Source organism: Erinaceus europaeus, chromosome X (assembly GCF_950295315.1).
Source record: "Erinaceus europaeus chromosome X, mEriEur2.1, whole genome shotgun sequence".
In the NCBI taxonomy this organism is placed as follows: Eukaryota; Metazoa; Chordata; class Mammalia; order Eulipotyphla; family Erinaceidae; genus Erinaceus; species Erinaceus europaeus.
In genome coordinates, this window is record NC_080185.1 from 73,077,461 (window position 1) to 73,095,071 (window position 17,611).

Below are 17,611 nucleotides of genomic sequence, written 5' to 3' on the forward strand. Positions count from 1 at the left end.
GTTAGTTAACAAGTGACTCTAAGAATTCCAAATTCACAAGTGTTCTGGGCATGAGAGGAGCTAAAGTCACTGTCGACAGCCGACAGTGAGACAGTATAGCTTTTGTCTCATTCAAAATGCCACTACTCTTTGTGAGAACTCACAACAAACTAAGTGGGATTTCATGTACTAAAAAAAAAAAAGTCAATCAGAAAGAAGGCATTTCTATGAATTTTCAAAATATTGAAAACCATATTAGCCCAAGTCTCTGGAAGAATTTTCTCAGCCTACAGGAATAAATGTCAATTCCCACTCATATTGAGCACATTCAAGGCAAACTTTTTGGAATAGACACGCTATAAAAATTTCCCAATGCCTAATTATTTCAAGATACTTTATTTTTAAAACAAGTCACAGCACTAAGCTTTTGTCCCAATCTTCCAATGCACTAGCTACAAATGCTTGCTTGGCAGCTGAGGGACATGCTGTAGTAGCATGTTTGAAAAGTGAATAAAAATCCATATAAAACAAATATTCAAATAGTTTCCACAGGAACACAATTAGGTGTGACCCCTCTTCTGGTCTTTCATACTGTTACATGTGTACCAACCCTACTTACTAAGATTTTTTTTCACCACTAGCAGTAATTAAGTTAAATTGTCCCCCCCCCCCCACAAAATCCCTTAATTCAAGCTAAACTCACAGTTAGCAGCTACAAGAATGGTCTCCACATGTTAATACTAGCAGAAGCACAGAATGCTGGGTGTCACTTGTTGGTCCCCATACACTGGATGTTGTTGTTGGTCCCCATACACTGGATGAATGAATAATACTTCTCATCTGGTTTGGGTCTCTTTTGCAGAAGAGGCTTCAAGTGTGTATGATTGTAAAGGATGCAATTACATGATCCATACACTCCATCATTCATGTAATACATAAAGGTCTGCTTATTGGACTAATCTTCATCATCAGAGCCTGACTGTTCCTTTAATATAAGTTTTTTGGCAATAATGTTAACTGCAAGTGTGAATGTTGGTGTAATGTAATATCTGCCTGGCTCAGCTATGATTCTCACTCCCAAATCTGACAGAAAATACTTGCCCAATGCTGGGCTAATGACACTGGTGATCTCTTCAGATTTAAGCTTTATATCCTCAGATCTAGGAAAGCCACCACCAATATCAAGCAGATACATGTTGAAGCCAACCTGAAGCCCCACATCAAAGACATAGCAGGCATCAGAGATGGCCTGCATAAAGGTATCAGGATCAGTATAGCCACTTCCCATGTGGAAGCTGACACCAATGTCACCAATATTTAGTTCTTTCACTTGTTCCAAAAGCAACCTGCTGGTTTTGAGTGTGGCGCCAAACTTAACACTAAGGTCACAGACTGCTTTGGAATCATCTGTGGCAATCCTCAAAAACAACTTTGCCTTTGGATGTGCCCTGGCAACTTTCATCAGTTTGACTTCACTATCAAGAGTCATCATCTGAAAACTCCAGTTTTGGCAGCATACTTAATCTGAGACACTTGTTTATAAGAATTTGCATAGATAATTCTCTCAAGAGGAACCCCAAGACTCTGCACCATTTTTATTTCAGTCTTGCTACCATAGTCAAATCCTGCCCCTACGCCAGCAAGGATCTTCACTATGGTTCTGCTATTGCTGCATTTGACAGTATAAAAGGGGATGACCCGAGGAAGAGCCTTTTTTTTTCTAAATATATTTTTATTTATTATTGGACAGAGACAGAAAGAAATTGAGAGGGGAGGGGAGACAGAAAGGGGACATGACAGACACTTTCAGACCTGCTTCACCACTCGTGAAGCTTTCTCCCTGCAGGTGGCATGAGAAAGAGTTTTTAACCACCTCAGATGTTTCTTTAGGATGTCTCTCAGGTCCGCAACATCCATATCACCAGGAGAGACTTCATTAATCTTTTGGTCCAGAATATCCTTGGCAGTAAAACCTTCATCACAGAAATGACAATCAAACTCATCATTACTAAAGCTGTTCGTGGTTATTTGATGTTCCTCTGAAATGCAACAAAGGAAAAACTCAGAGATGGAATAGCAATTTCTCCAGGAATTTCAAGTTCTGCTGGAAATTTGTATGCCTTCAGTGCAGTCCTGGAAATGTTCTTAGCCCACTCAGCCACCACTGGCCGGCCCCATGGAGATGACACCACTGACTGGCTCTCTCTCACAGGACCTCTGGCCACCCCCGTCAGCCACCCACCTGTCTATCGGCTGCCTTGCTCCCTCCTGCAGAGGACCATGGGCCAGAGATGGCGCCAGAGCTCAGGCTAAGGGGTGGCAGCGGCAGAGACTAATAGCAAATGACCTGTGTTTCTTAATTCTTTAGTGAAAAATTTCTTCAACTCTTGAGTATGTTTCATATTATGTTTAGATTCTTTGAAAATCTTCATAATGAGCTTTGTGTAGTCTTTCTCTGACAGTCTCTCTACATTTATAATTCCTTGGGTGTCCCTCAGTTTCATTTCCATCTGACTGATGTGACATGGTTTGCCGTTTAGTTCTATTTTTCTGCTTGAGCATTTATTGTGATGGCTTTTGATGGCCAGTAGATGGTGCTATTGTTCTAATCTCTAGACTTCTCTTTTCATTCATTTCACAGTGGAGGAGTGGGGGTGGGGGTTGGAATTGGACTTTCTCCCATTCGATACTAACCAAGCCCAATCCTGCTAGGCTTCCAAGATCAGAGGATATTGGGCATATACAGGGTGGTATGGCCATAGACAGGGTTGGGCTTTCTTATAGTCTCAAATGCTCCCTGTTTTTTGGTGTGTCCTTGTCTGAAATTCAGAAGGCTAAAACCCCTGAGTCAAAGACTGAAAGGTTGTGAACTCCCTTCTCTTTCCTTCAGCACTATAAGTTGCCTTCTCTACTTGCTGCATGTAGAGACAAAATGGCAATGTGCTGTGTACTAAATTTCCTTGTTTGGCTTCAAACACATGCCCCTTCTTGCCCCAACTACACGTACAAGCACTCACCTGAGGCTGCAGATGTTTCAGCTGTAGTTGGTGGATTCTGTTTAGGTTTATAGTTGTAGTTACTTGTTGTTTGGGGGGAGATCTGATATGATCATGTTACTCCATGGTTATGCTTCCTGGAAAAAAAAAATATATATATATATATTTAGTGCTCACTTTGTCAGCACATACTAAAATTGTAATGATACAGAGAATATTAGCATAGCCCCAGCATAAGGATGACATGCAAATTTGTGAAGCATTCCAAAATTATATATATTCTTTTTTGTTTTAACCAGAGCCCAGCTCTGGCTTATGGTATTGTGGAGAATAGAGCCTGGAACTTTGGGACCTCTGACATGAGAATCCCTTTGCATTTCCATTAAGCTATCTTCTCCACCCATTAATACATATATTTTTTTCTTTATTCCCAATATCCCAAGATTCCCTCTTTTGCCTCTTGTTTGGAGAATAGCCTTTACACACTCTCTTAGGGAAAGGCTGTTTGCAAAATACTTTCTTTTTGAAGATTTATATATTAATGAGAGAGAGGACACAGAGCATCACCGCAGCATATGCAGTGCTGGGATCAAACTTGGGACTTCTTGTACATGAGTCCACTGCTGTACATGCTGTAGCACCTCCCAGACTATAAACTAGTTTTCTTCTCTTAAATTTTTTATTATCTTTATTTATTGGATAGAGACAGTCACAAACTGAGAGGGAAGGGAGGAGATAGAAAGGAAGAGGGACAGAGAGACACCTGCTACACTGCTTCATCACTTGCAAAGCATTCTCCCTGCAGGTGGGGACTGGGGGCTCAAACCTGGGTCCTTGTGCATTATAACATGTGCACTCAACCAGAATTGCCACCACTCAGCCTCCTAAACATTTTTCCATAATCTGAGAATGTCCTGATTTCCTCTTCATTTCTCAGGAATATTTTTACTGGATGTAGAGTTCTCTGGTGACTATTTTCTGTTATCAATTGAAAATTTTAGTTTTTCTTTACCCCTCCATGACTTTTTTTAACAGTTCAACTCTTTTTTTAAAATAATTTATTTATTTATTTATTCATGAGAAAGATAGGAGGAGAGAAAGAGCCAGCCATCACTCTGGTACATGTGCTGCCAGGGATTGAACTCAGGACCTCATGCTTGAGAACCCAATGCTTTATCCACTGCGCCACCTCCCGGACCACTTTAAAAAAATCTTTTTTTTTCCTTTCCTTCATTTATTGCATAGAGACAGGCAGAGATTGAGAGGAAAAGGGGAGACGGAAGGGAGAGAGAGAGAGACCGACAGCTCTACTTCACCACTCGCAAAGCTTTCCCACTGCAGGTGGGGGCCAGGGACTTGAACCAGGGTCCTTGTGCACTGTAACACATGTGCTCAGCTGGGAGCGCCACCACCCAGCCCCCCTCCATGACTTTTGATGAGATATCTACTCTCATTCTAATCCCCTACCCCAATAATCAAAGTGTTTTCTATCTATCAACACTAACTAGCTCTCGCTTTTGGTGGTGCTAGGGATTGAACCTGGGACCTCAGAGCCTCAGGTGTGGAAGTCTTTTCCAGTAACTACTGTGCTATACCCCCAGTCTCAAGGCATCTTTTCGTGTGTGTGTGTGTGTGTGTGTGTGTGTCTGTAAAATAAACAATGATTCTTCAATAGTTGATTCTCAGAAAATTGAACCTTGCAAATACATCTTTGTAATAGAGACAGAAGCAGAGAGGGAGGGGAGGGAGGAGGGAGAGAAAGAGACAGAGATCACAGCACCGTAACACCCTTAAGTATAATGGGGACTGAGCTCGAACCTAGGTCACACACATAGCAAAGTAGTGCAATATCCAAGTGAGATAGTTTTCTAGCCCACTCATTGCATTAATTAAAATTTTAATTAGGTCTTCCTTTATATCTTCTATTTACTTCATAAAATTTCCAAATTATTTAAAAGGATGTCAGAAATATTTATTAAATTACTTGTATGATGAGTACTTAAAACTCCTTGTCAGGTAAGTCTTGTTATTGTGCATCTGCGCGTCTTATTATTGACATTGTTCTCCTATCCAAGTTGACATTTTCCTGTTTATGGTATAATTCCCTCACGTAACAAAAGATTTTTTTATTTAAACTTGAAGATGTTCAATAGCTCATAATGGAATTGTTGGTTTTATTTAAATCTTCTGTTTCAGGGGCTGGGTGGTGGCATACCTGGTTAAATGCAGTGTTACCATGCACAAAGAACTGGGTTCAAGCCCCCAGTCCCCACCTGCAGGGAGAAAAGCTTCATGAGCGTTGAAGCAGTGCTACAGGTGCCTCTCTGTCTCTGTCTCTCTCCCTTTTTATCATCTTTCCCTCTCAATTTCTCTCTGTACTATCGAGTAAAATAAATAAAGTTCAATTTTTTTTAATTTTTGTTTTTTTCCAGAGCACTGCTCATTTATGGTTTATGGTAGTGTGGGTGATTGTACCTGGGATCTTAGAGCCTCAGGCTTGAGAGTCTGTTTGCATGACCACTGTGCTATATACCCTCACCTAGTTTTTTTTTTTCTTAAGATTTTCTTTATTTATTAGAAAGATAGGAAGAGAGAGAAAGAACTGGACACTACTCTGGCACATGTACTGATGGGGATTGAACTTGAGACTTTACACTTGAGAGTCCAAGGCTTTATCACTGGGCCACCTCCCGGACCACAACATATATATATTTGAGATGACGGCTTTCCTTTCATGACACTGCATTCTTCTTTAAAAAAATTATTTATTTATTCCCTTTTGTTGCCCTTGTTGTTTTATTGTTGTAGTTATTATTATTGTTGTTATTGATGTCATTGTTGCTGGATAGGACAGAGAGAAATGGAGAGAGGAGGGGAAGACAGAGAGTGGGAGAGAAAGAGAGACACCTGCAGACCTGCTTCACCGCTTGTGAAGTGACCTCCCTTCAGGTGGGGAGCCAGGGGCTCGAACTGGGGTCCTTGCGCTTGGTGCCACCTGCACTTAACCCACTATGCTACCTCCAGACTACCCAATTCTAATATATTTTTCTTTTTTTAAATTTATTTATTGGGGAATTAATGTTTTACATTCAACAGTAAATACAATAGTTTGTACATGCATAATATTTCCCAGTTTTCCACATAACAATACAATCCCCGCTAGGTCCTCTGTCATCCTTCTTGGATCTGTATTCTCCCCACTCACCCACCCACTCCAGAGTGTTTTACTTTGGTGCAATATGCCAATTCCAGTTCAGATTTTACTTGTGTTTTCTTTTCTGATCTTATTTTTCAGCTTCTGTCTGAGAGTGAGATCATCCCATATTCATCCTTCTGTTTCTGACTTATTTTACTTCACATGAATTTTTCAAGGTCCATCCAAGATCGGCTGAAAACAGTGAAGTCACTATTTTTTATAGCTGAGTAGTATTCCATTGTATATATATATATCACAACTTGCTCAGCCACTCATCTGTTGTTGGACACCTCGGTTGCTTCCAGGTTTTGGCTATTACAAATTGTGCTGCCAAGAACATATGTGTACACAGGTCTTTTTGGATGGGTGTGTTGGGTTCCTTAGGATATATCCCCAGGAGAGGAATTGCAGGATCATAGGGTAGGTCCATTTCTAGCCTTCTGAGAGTTCTCCAGACTGTTCTCCACAGAGGTTGGGCTAATTGACATTCCCACTGGCAGTGTAGGAGGGTTCCTTTGACCCAACACCCTCTCCAGCATTTGTTGCTGTTACCTTTTCTGCTGTATGACATTCACACAGGAGTGAGGTAGTATCTCACTGTTGTCTTTATTTGCATTTCTTTGACAATCAGAGACTTAGAGCATTTTTTTCATGTGTTTCTTGGCCTTTTGGACCTTTTCTGTGGTGAATATTCTGTTCATGTCCTCCCCCCATTTTTGGATGGGGTTATTTGTTGTTTTGTTGAGATTTTCAAGTTCTTTATATATTCTGGTTAGCTTCGTGTCTGATGTATAGCATGTAAAGATCTCTCATTCTGTGAGGGGTCTTTTGGTTTGGGTAGTAGTTTCTTTATCTGTGCAGAAGCTTTTTAATTTTATGTAGTCTCATAGGTTTATGCTTGTCTTAGTCTTCTTTGTAATTGGATTTGTTTCATTGAAGATGTCTTTAAAATTTATGTGGAAAAGAGCTTTGCCAACATTTTTCTCTAAGTATCTGATAGTTTCTGACCTAACATCCAAGTCCTTGATCCGCTTGGAATTTACTTTTGTATTTGGTGAAATATAGTGGTTCAGTTTTATTCTTCTGCATGTTTCAGTCCATTTTTTCCAACACCATTTATTGAAGAGACTTTGCTTTCCCCATTTAATAGTCTGGGCACCTTTGTCAAAGGTTAGATTTCCATAGGTGTGAGGGATTACTTCTGGCCTCTCAATTTTATTCCACTGGTCAGCATGTCTATTCATGTTCCAGTCCCAAGCAGTTTTGATGACAATGGCCCTATAATACAATTTGAGATCTGGGAGTGTGATGCCTCCAGTTCTGTTCTTTCTTCTCAAGATTGTTTTGGCAAATCTAGGTCTTTTTTGTCAATTCTATGTCTATTAATGTTCCAGTGCCAAGCAGTTTTGATGATACCCCACCTAGTTTTTAAATACAAAAAAAGTAATAAAATATTTTTTTAAAGAAAAACCTTCTGTTTCAGCAGGTGTCCTTTGAAAGCATGCCTTTGAGAGAAAGGGTGCATCATTTCATTATTATCAAGTGAAGAGACAAATCCAGATTCTCTACTGGGCCTCTGTTGACACCCAGATGGTAAGGGGATCATTATTACTGCTTGGTAGGGATGGTAGTTCAGTAGTTACCTCACTAGGATTCTTCTGATACTACAAGAGCTGCAAAGAACAGGGATATTTCATTACTTTATTACAGGGATGCATTCCCCACATGTTTCTACCTGGCTGGGATGAAGATCTGGAATCCATACTTAACCTCCTATGACACTGCCATGGTTATGGAAGGAGTGGTGTACTTTGTTATAGTATGACAGAGGTGGAAATTTAATATATATATCAGGTCACTGTGTAAATGTTTTCTTTCTAGATTTCCCTGTTTATGATGCCTTGACTAGTATGAGACAATTTTTCTTGGGCTATTTTTATTTTATCACAGCACTGCCCTCCTCTGACTTATAGTGGTATAGGGGACTGAACATGAAACTTGGGAGCCCCAGGCATGAGAGTCTCTTGCATAACCTTTTTACTATTTCTCCTTTCTTGGGATTTTTCTGCGTTTCTGGCTTTCCTAGCACCAGCTGTGGGGTATAAACAGCAAAAAGAAAACCTAGAGTACTCATCTCAGATGAGTCACCCATTAGGTTCTCAGGTTCCTTCGTTAATCTGCCTTCTTTCCACTTTTTGGAGTGGACCTTTGATTTCCTTCTAAGGGTAGAATATCCTTTAACTATTCTGATTAAGGTTAGTTTGTCTGTATCCTTTGAGAGCTTGTTTGGAGGTTCTAGCAGGGGAGCGCAGCTACTCGTATACACTTGACCGAAGACCAGTTCTTCTCTTCTCGGGGAAGGCCATCTTCTGGAGGGATGCACATGGGCACATGGAGCGGTGAGGGAGGAAGGGGACATCCATCTAGCCAGTCAGATCAGCCGAATCAGCCCTGATGATCAATGGGGTGACAGATGTCGCAATCAGGTCACCCTCACATATTTTTTGTATCCTTTGTGTTCTGTGAATACACTGTTAAACGTGCTTCTAGAATTCCCTAGTTCCACCTATCTACACAGTTTAAGGTAGCTGAAACTGCCTTTGCCTAGAATTTTGCTTTCTTTGAAACCTGGCTCTCCATAATAACAGTCTCCATAAAAACAGTCTCTCCTATGGTTAACAGGTGAATCCTAACTTTGAGGGAACCAGTTTGGATGCTTGAAGCTATTTATCCCTAAGGAAAGGCTCAGGCTGGTATGATTTTGCATTTTAGAGCACATCAAACAATGTGATACTGAGAAATAGAGGCTACTAAAGGTGGAGGCAGAAGACTTGCAATTGATAAGACATATATACAGGACTCCTACACTTCACTGACATGTGTAGGCAGGGATTGATGACTGTTCTTCACATTTTTTTATCAGCTTTTTCCTTTCAAGTTCCCTTACCCATAACTGCATACTTGCTACTTTTCCTTATCTTGTCTCCATAGGTTGGCAGCATGTCACGAGTCCAGAAATGAGGGAATCCCTGACACAGCAGGTTTGACCACTAAGCCAGAGAAACCTTTTCCTTTGAAAACAAGGTCTCCCAGCAACTTCTTCATCTTTCCCCAATCAGAATGCATAAAGGGCCTTTTACAGACCTGGGATGGGGAAGGGGGGGAGGATCAAGTAAGGCTCTTGAAATGAGCCCTTAGTGATGACTATTGTATTGAATAATAAGAAAAAGACTTCCTCAACAAGACACTGGAGGGCTCACTTTGGAATCTTACCTACATTTTGAGGTAGCGTAGTACTCGATGAAAATGGTGTTTCTATCCAGGGAAAGGCAGTTCAGAGACTCTAACTTTCTCTCATACACTCTCATCATTTCCTTTCTCCACAGAAGAATGTGGAGTGTGTGTGTGTGTGGGGGGGGGAGCAGAAAGAAGGCTTCTTTCCTGAGAAGTTGGGGAAAATGAAAGATGAACTTACTTCTCTACTTTCTGTAAGATAAGGTGGAGTAAGCCTAGGTGATCATGTTTGAAGCCTAGCACCAGTTTCTTTCTAGGCCTCACTTTCCTCCCCTGTAAAAGGCATACAAGAATTTATCTGCCTCCCAGGCTTGGGTGGAGACAAGTGTGATGTGATACAGGGAAGTATCTGTGAATGGTGAATAGCCCAACCCCAGGTGAGAGCCCCTTGTTACCACTGGAAGAGAACTCCGCATCTAGATGGGTAGGAAGGAAGGCCCTTGTGTTCTGAAGGACAAAGGAAGTGAGTCTGTTTACATATGAGATGAATGAATGAGGAGGCAGATATCTGGAAAACTTCAGACCAACAACATGAAAATCTGACTTTTGCAATTTTTTTGAGGCATGACTGGGTCCTGCCTCCAGATAACCTTGGAAGTGAGAGAAAGGGAGAGAGAGAGAGAGACAGAAAGAGAGAGAGAGAGGGAGAATGAGAAAGACACACACACATACAGATGGGGGAGGGGAAGTGGGGAGTTGTAATTTGACCTCATATGACATCCCCATACTTGGGGCAAGTGATTGAAGGAAGCAGGTTTGTGGAGACAGAAAAGATGGATGTAGGATGGTGAGCAAGTTGAGGAGGGTAGTCAGTTATTGTTGGGCCTTAAGCCAGCCCCCCCCCACACTCTGATCCATTCTCCTTTGCTGATACTATGGTCAATTTACATAATCATTGTTTTGCCTGAGACCCGCCCTGCCTGCAGGGTATTAATTAATTCCACCGGTTAAAACCTTTGCAACAGTTGCTAAGGGAGTTTCTACCTAGCCTGCTCTTTTCTCCACCCCCTTTCCTAGCCATTTTCTTTTCTGACTTGCCACTTCCCGTGCTAATAGATAAAAGTGTTGTCTCTGATCAATAAAGACACATTGCATTCCTGCTCTGCCATGAGTTCCTGGTCTCTCTCCTGCATCGCTGAGTCTCTCCAACTGGTTGAGTTCTTTCCAACCCAGAGAGCACGTACCCAGGAAGAAACACTCTCACGCTAGCCTGGCAAGTTATTTTTCCTACCATCCCTGGGGGGGCTTCTATCTAGGCTTGGGAGGGGTTATAAAGTCTAGGAAATTCTATTTGTGGGAGCTGACATCCCTGGTTGGGTACTGGGAGACCGTGTGGCAGGGATGAATGAATGACGAAGAGAGTGTGTGTGTGTGTGTGTGTGTGTGTGTGTGTGTGTGTGTGTGTGTGTGTGTGTGTGTGTGTGTGGCTGAGTTTGGAGCTCCCACTGGGTGTGGTTGCCCCTTGAAAGTTCTGGGAAGATTTTATGAGAATTCCTCTGGTAGACATGGGCTATTTCTTCACAGAGGCAACCCCATTGTTCTGACCTGCATGGGAAATGTGACCTGAGCCCAGGCTTGTTGAAGGGAGGATGAAGAGCATAGTGCTCTTAATGGACTTGGTGGTTTCCTGAAGGCTATTCTGCATGCCAGTGCCCACATCCCTCCAAGATCTCCTGACTAGAGTCACTTGTTTTCTTCCCTAGTTGTGGACTGATTCTGCCCTTGGAGGTCTCGAGGATTCATCTGGTATAGGAGAAAGAGGAATGTTGTAAGGTTGGAGGCAGTTGTCAGCCAACCCAGTCTGGCTTACCTCAAGGGCTCACTTTGTGGATCAGACACCCAGCTGGAACAGTGATACGGCAGCTGTCTAAATGACAGTGATGTGGGCAGGGCAGTGGGGTGTGAAGATGGAACAGAAGCTAAGCTCAAGACACATGGCAGCTGCTATTTCCCCATCTGACTCCCTGAACAGTTGATTGAGTGTGGAGTTGGACCTTCCCACCTTTCTCCTCACTTCCCAGAGCAGAAAGGATAGTTACCTTTGGCAAATGTCTGTGTGGATAGCAGAGATACATGTATCCCTGTGTTTCTAGTGGTTTTGTTTGTTTTTCACAGAGCACTGCTCAGTTCTGGCTTATGGTGGTGCAGGTGATTCAACCTAGGGCTTTGGAGTCTTAGGAATGAGTGTCTTTGCATAACCATTATGCTATCTCCTCCATTCTTCTTATGGATTCTTAGCCCAACCAGACTGCAAAGTGAGTGGAGGGCCAAAGAGGGGTAGAAATGATCCCCATCAGTACCCAAGATGACTTGAAAGTCAATGTCAGGACCAAGAGTTTGGGTTCAGCAGCCAGGACCCAGTTGTCATCCTCCTCCACCCCCTTATAAACATATTTATTTATTTATTCATTCATTTATTTATTTTAATAAGAGAGAGATCCGAGCACTAATCAGCTCTGACTTATGGTGGTGCTGGTGACTGAACCTAGGACCTCAGAGTTTCCGGCATGAAAGTCTTTTACATAATTGTTATGCTGTCTCCCAGCTCATCACCCTCCCTTTCAGTCCCATTTCATTTCCATGAATTCACTCTAGTATGATGAGTGTTAGTTACTTTCCTGGTGGAAAAAGGCTGACATACACACACACACACACACACACACACACACACACACACACACACACCATCCCTGTCAAACTTTTCGGGGCACAGTTGTTCATGGATGTTTCAGGGTGGATGTGGGATGAAAGAGAAATGATGCTTCACCTGTCCAGTCTCTAGTCTCATCTGTAGTTGATAGCTGGGGGAGTGAGGAGGTCTGGGTTAGTGGTGGAGTCAGTCCAAACCTGGCAAGGAAAGGCCATGCTTAGTATTGCTATCCCCCCAGTTGGAATCTGGCTCTGACATTTGTTAGATGTGAGCAATGAGCTAATTTTATCTGGCTCAATTCAGACTCAGCAGGAAACCAAAGCTTAGGAGAGTAGACATCTTAAGGGGGCAGGGAGAGGGGCCCCACATAGTCCTAGGGCTGTGGTGGGTAAAAATGCCTGCCCTCCATCTAGGAGGGGACTCCGGGCCCCAAGGGCTCTGCAGTATGCAGTGGACTGCTGAGAAAATAAAAAAAGTATCTTGGAAAGAAAGTAGAAGAAATTCATTTTTGTTTCTTCTTTTGTTTTTTTCCACCTCGGTTCCCTTCATTACCTTCATTACTCAAATCCTTGAGTTTCCAGCAACGTGATGGACACATAGAAGGTATGACCATTAGGAGAACTGAAAGGTAAGAATCAAAGGGTTTTCTAAAACAAAGTGTTGTCAAACCCTTCGGGAGTGTGGTGTTTTATCCCTTTTCTTATGCCTCCAGTGTCTCTACTCTTCAGCTTTACTCACCTCACTACTGGATGTGTTCTAATACTCTTTTGAATTTCATAACTTGCTTCAAGAGCTCTCATTATAACATGCACCCACCCCATCTGTCACCAGCTGTCAGATGCAGCGGCTTGCTGGGGGGGGGGGGTGCTTATAATCCCTGTCAGCTGGTCTGTTGTGTATTGTGAAGAAGTCAGAGGCAGCTACTGGCAACCTCTTCAGAATGAGGCCCAGGAGGATTCCATGGCTTTGAAACCTGATGATCATAAGTGATCAAACATAGAGCAGGCCTGGGGCTTTGGGGGGAGGGGCTGAGGGGAAAGCAGATCTTGGATAGGAGAGCCTTGGGTCAGGCAGCAGGATAGGGTAATTAGTCTCAGTGGGAGATGAGGAGGCTGGCAACCTGAGGGTGTCTGTATTGAGTCAGGGGAGAAACCACAATAGCCATGAGATGGGGGGTAAACCACTACTTCCCAAAGTAAACCAGTACCACCTCTCTTCTCTCCCGTGTACGTGTATGACCATAGGATGATGGCCTTTATTTGTAGTTTTTGGGTTGGAGGAGCAATAGGTGGGACTAGTTCTCCAAAATCAATGCTGTACCACGGACTGGAATGTCTGGGAAAGGAATGCCATATGGGTTGGGAGTGGGGGGAATGGTGAAGTCTGAACATAAACTTTTCTCACATTTTATTTTTGCTTAGAGATTCTGCAAATGATAGCCTTTTAGAATTTTACAACATAGTTATTGAATGAAGTGGGCAAGTCATTTTTCACTTTATGGGCTGGTTTCCTCATATGTGAAATAAGGGGAGACTCTAAGGTTGCACTCTGCTTGGTCATTAGTGTAGGTCTCTTTTCTGTATTACTATCAAATTCCAGGTTTTGTCACTTACTGGCTATCTGACATAGCCAAACCAATTCCTTAGAGTTTTTCCCAAAGAAACAAGGGAGTGGACAGGGAGCGTTGAATTAGATTATCATTAAGGTCTTTGCCAATTTTCAGCAAGATATGTTTATAGCAAGGTGGTAGCCTTGGAGAGGCCTCCACTCTGACTTAGCTACTCATCGTGTTCTTATTTGAGAAGTAACCACTGTTCAATTCAGAGGTCTCTAAAAAGTTCAATCCTGAATAACACACCCAACTTGTACCTTCCCTCCATATATGTCAAGTTTTGTTCTCACGGAGTATGGACCCTGGCGGAAAAAAAATTAATGAGATTTCAGTTGTAGAACCAAACTTCTTGCTGTTAACCAGATTATGACTATTTCACCATTGTTAGGAAACATAAATACCACAGCAATATTTTTAAATCTGTTTATTTTGTTCCAAACATTTTGAGAATTTAAATGCCCCAGGTCTCAAACTCCCAATTTTTGTTCATTCTCCTAGATTTAACTGGTACATAAGAGGCTGCATCTTACCCTAAATATTAATACTGTGTTGCTTTCTCTCCAGTGAACAGTTTTCTCCAGAAGTACACAAGCCAACACATGCACATACACACATGTAGAAGAAATAAATTGACACCCCCATCCTGTCAGGTAACACCTAATAGAGCAAATTCAAGATCTGTGAATGTCTTTTCTTCATTTGGAGAGAAGTGGGTGGTCGTCTGATTCTTAAGAGCTATCTGCAAGGTGAACAACAAAGGAGGCCATGTAAAATGGCCTATTTGTGAGTTGGTATGGGTGGGGTAGAGAGAAATGGAAATAAGGCCTTGTTGCTTCAACATTTTCAATGATCTCTCTTGGGACAAGACACCTTGGGGCATGCTTTTCCTGCTCTTCTATTACTTCAGCTGACATAATAATAATGTCCCTTCCTACCCAACAGGGCCTAAAACCAGTTATTTTTTCCTCTCTGGAATTGACAGGAGGAAAAAAACCTTCACTGGAACCAGTAGAAGAGCTCAGTACTTTGGCCTTGAATGAAACCTTCAGTGGTGAACTATACCCCCACCTGTTTGTTTGCAATAAAAAAACTTATGGGGGGGTGGACCAATGTCTTCTTTGCGGTCCCTCAAAGGATAACCTCATCCTTCTAAGCTCAGGGTAATCCTGGCAAGTCACTCTCAACTCCAAGTGATAGCCAAGGATGCCTGGAAAGAAGATGATGAAAGGTCAGTATGAGAGTTGGAACTCAATAGACAGAGGCTCAGAGAAGGAAGAAAGAGACACAAAGAGGTCAAGAGAAGTCAAGTTCCTATTGAGGTTAATTGTGCTAGCTGCATAAAGCTTGATTGGGAATGTTCTTCAGCAAAAATGTTGATCAGAGATTGGGGATAGGGAATCACCTGGCACCTATTTCAAAGAGGTGAAGATGGTCTAGCATCTTTTAATGCCCGCTAAGCAGAGTGGCGAAAGATGCCTGGCATGGGACAACACATATGTGGTAAAGACTAGATGGTATCCCTTTGCAAAAGAAGTTGTTCAGCTCTATGCACAGTTGCTGCCTAAACCTTTTTTGGAGGCAGGTTGGAAACAGTATTTGCAATCCCTCCAAAAAAAAAAAAAACCCAGTCTATTTCTTCATTTGGCCCACATGAAAAATGTTGACATTTCATGAATGTTGAGAGATAGAAGACTTAAGTCTTTTGCCAGGTAAATAAATATTGCCCCATCTCCCAGTGTACCAGACCCTATCATCAATCCTTCTCTGCCTTCTGAGATGAAAGGAAATTCTTCACATTTTGACAGGTGGACACCAGGATGGGGAGCTGAGACGGCCTTCAGATTAAAGCACTGACCTGAAAAATCTGTAAAAATCAGCAAGTAGAACTTTAAAAATTAGTGAGGGTGCTTAAGGTCCCTTCTTAATGTGATCATCTACTCTTCCAGTTGGTGATTATAGTAGCTTGAGCCAAAAAAAGATGTGGCTCAGCCTGAGATGAACGAGTTTGATGCTAGTGTCATGGGTGGGTTGGACTAAGGTGAGGCTACTTGGTCCAAGCTCTGGGTGCCTCCTTCCTTCAACCAACCACATGTCTATGGTAGTCATAAAAAGAAGTCAAGAGAAGATAAGAGATGGGGAGACTGTCTGGACACTTGTAAATTGATGGTATCCAGGACTCTTTGGGAAACAATAGTCCTCAAAGACTTTGAGGCTAGACAAGGCTCCTTGTCTAATTTTGCTTCTCTTACCTCTCTCCTGCTACCATCAGAAGTTCCCCCAGAACAGATGGCAAGGAACTTAGCACACAGAGGCTTGATCTCCTCACCTGGATTCTGAGGACACTGTAACACCTTTGGTAGTTGCTTTTAGTGGATGACCAACAACCTGGGACCAGGAGGTTCTATTCTCCTCCTCCACCCCAGGGGTTATAAGGAATATGGAGAAGTTCCAAACGCCAGGGGGGTGATTCCAAGCTTTCCTAGATCCTAAAAGGAGAATGGGCCTGGCAAGTTTAAAGGCATTCATGGGAAATTTTGGTTAATGAGTTTGGAACACTTGGAGAGTTTTGGCTCCAAGGAGATGGTCAGGTGGGTGAAATGTTTTGTGTACAGGTTTGGGAACAAGTGTGCTGGTGACAAAAATGCAACTGTTGAGCAGGGCAGGGTAAAGGATAAAGGTCAGGGAAGAGCACACAATGGCAAGAAAGAGGCATTAGATTGGTTCTTCAGGGGTGGGGGAGCCTGGGAGAAGCTCCCCATTTGGGTCTGGGTCAGGGGCCAACATCTTATCCTTGCTGGAATCCCTTTGATCTTTCTTGAACATGCTTTGATGCATCAGTGGTACAAAAAAGAGGATGACAGCCCCAATAATGGGAGGCACACCAGCAAAGTAGAAAGCCACATGGTAATCACCAAAACAGTTGCGGAGGAGGCCTGAAACAGTGAAGAGACAAGTTAAGCTCAGTTTTGCCCTACTACCCAAAGATACTGTCTGCCAGTTCTAACAACCATACCATTACCATGCTTCTCCAGAAATTCTTAAGCTATACTCTCTTGACTCAGGAGCCTTCCCCTCCAACCTAAACACTCCTAAATGGAAGAAATAAAATATTGTATTACAGAGACAAGTAGCTCCTTCCTAAGGTACTAAACTGTAGGCAATTGAGAGTAATGCTCATTATGAAAGAAGTTGATGTTCTCTGAAAGCTCTCCATTTATAATTTTCGTGAATCTACAGCTAAGTGCCAGTCACACATAGGTATGGGGAGAGGCATGAAGCTAGTTTAAAAAAACTCCACAGAAGATGGCCAAACCTAGTCTTGGTTCACATGGGCCTTGGGCTGGAGCGTTTTTGTGGAAAAAGTAGAGCTTCTATTTTTCCTTTCTCTGCAGTTTCTATTTACCATAAAAGAAGTCATATATATCCTTCCTTCAATTTAAAGGTCAGCTGATCTCTCAGGGTTCCTTTAAGCTAACAATGTCCTAAGTATGACTGACATGTGTCAAGCCCTCCTCTGCTTCATATATAAAAACTAATGTGAGGTACCTCATAAGAAGGCGGGCCTTAGAACCACCACCCAGAAAAGGCAAGTAGGATCTTGGGCTACTTAAGAGGCAGGCAAAACAGAAAAAGATATGGACTTTAGCATCTATCAGTCTATTTGGACAGTGTGACTGTCGCACAGGATCCTAGCTTTTGCTACTGTCACAGTGTGACTAGTGTCCTAACAACATCTTGCACGGAACTGATGTCCAAATAATAATTTTCTAATTTAACTCAATTGATCAGCCTTGAAAAGATCAGCCTGCTTCCTGCTGGAAGTGAGTCTTACTGGACCATCCTGGGATATGACCTTGATGGAAAATCTTCTACAGGCTTACTTT

General features: G+C 42.4%; 1 protein-coding gene, 1 non-coding gene and 1 pseudogene across 2 annotated transcripts in view; 1 reads left to right on the forward strand and 2 right to left on the reverse strand.

The window, feature by feature from the left end:
* Window positions 1-745: 745 nt before the first annotated feature.
* On the reverse strand, window positions 746-9,173 carry LOC103116218 (ornithine decarboxylase-like; annotated as a pseudogene).
* LOC132536008 (U6 spliceosomal RNA) lies at window positions 3,147-3,249 on the forward strand. Its single transcript, XR_009547709.1, has one exon. It is a non-coding gene; the product is annotated as a U6 spliceosomal RNA (small nuclear RNA).
* A 4,964-nt stretch (window positions 9,174-14,137) lies between the features above and the next one.
* Window positions 14,138-17,611, reverse strand: part of SLC16A2 (solute carrier family 16 member 2) — a 217,449-nt gene continuing 213,975 nt past the window's right edge. The window contains exon 6 of the mRNA XM_007526067.3: window positions 14,138-16,660. Within this exon, the coding sequence (XP_007526129.2) occupies window positions 16,440-16,660 (221 nt within the window). The 3' untranslated portion in view covers window positions 14,138-16,439. The remainder of the gene's footprint in view (window positions 16,661-17,611) is intronic.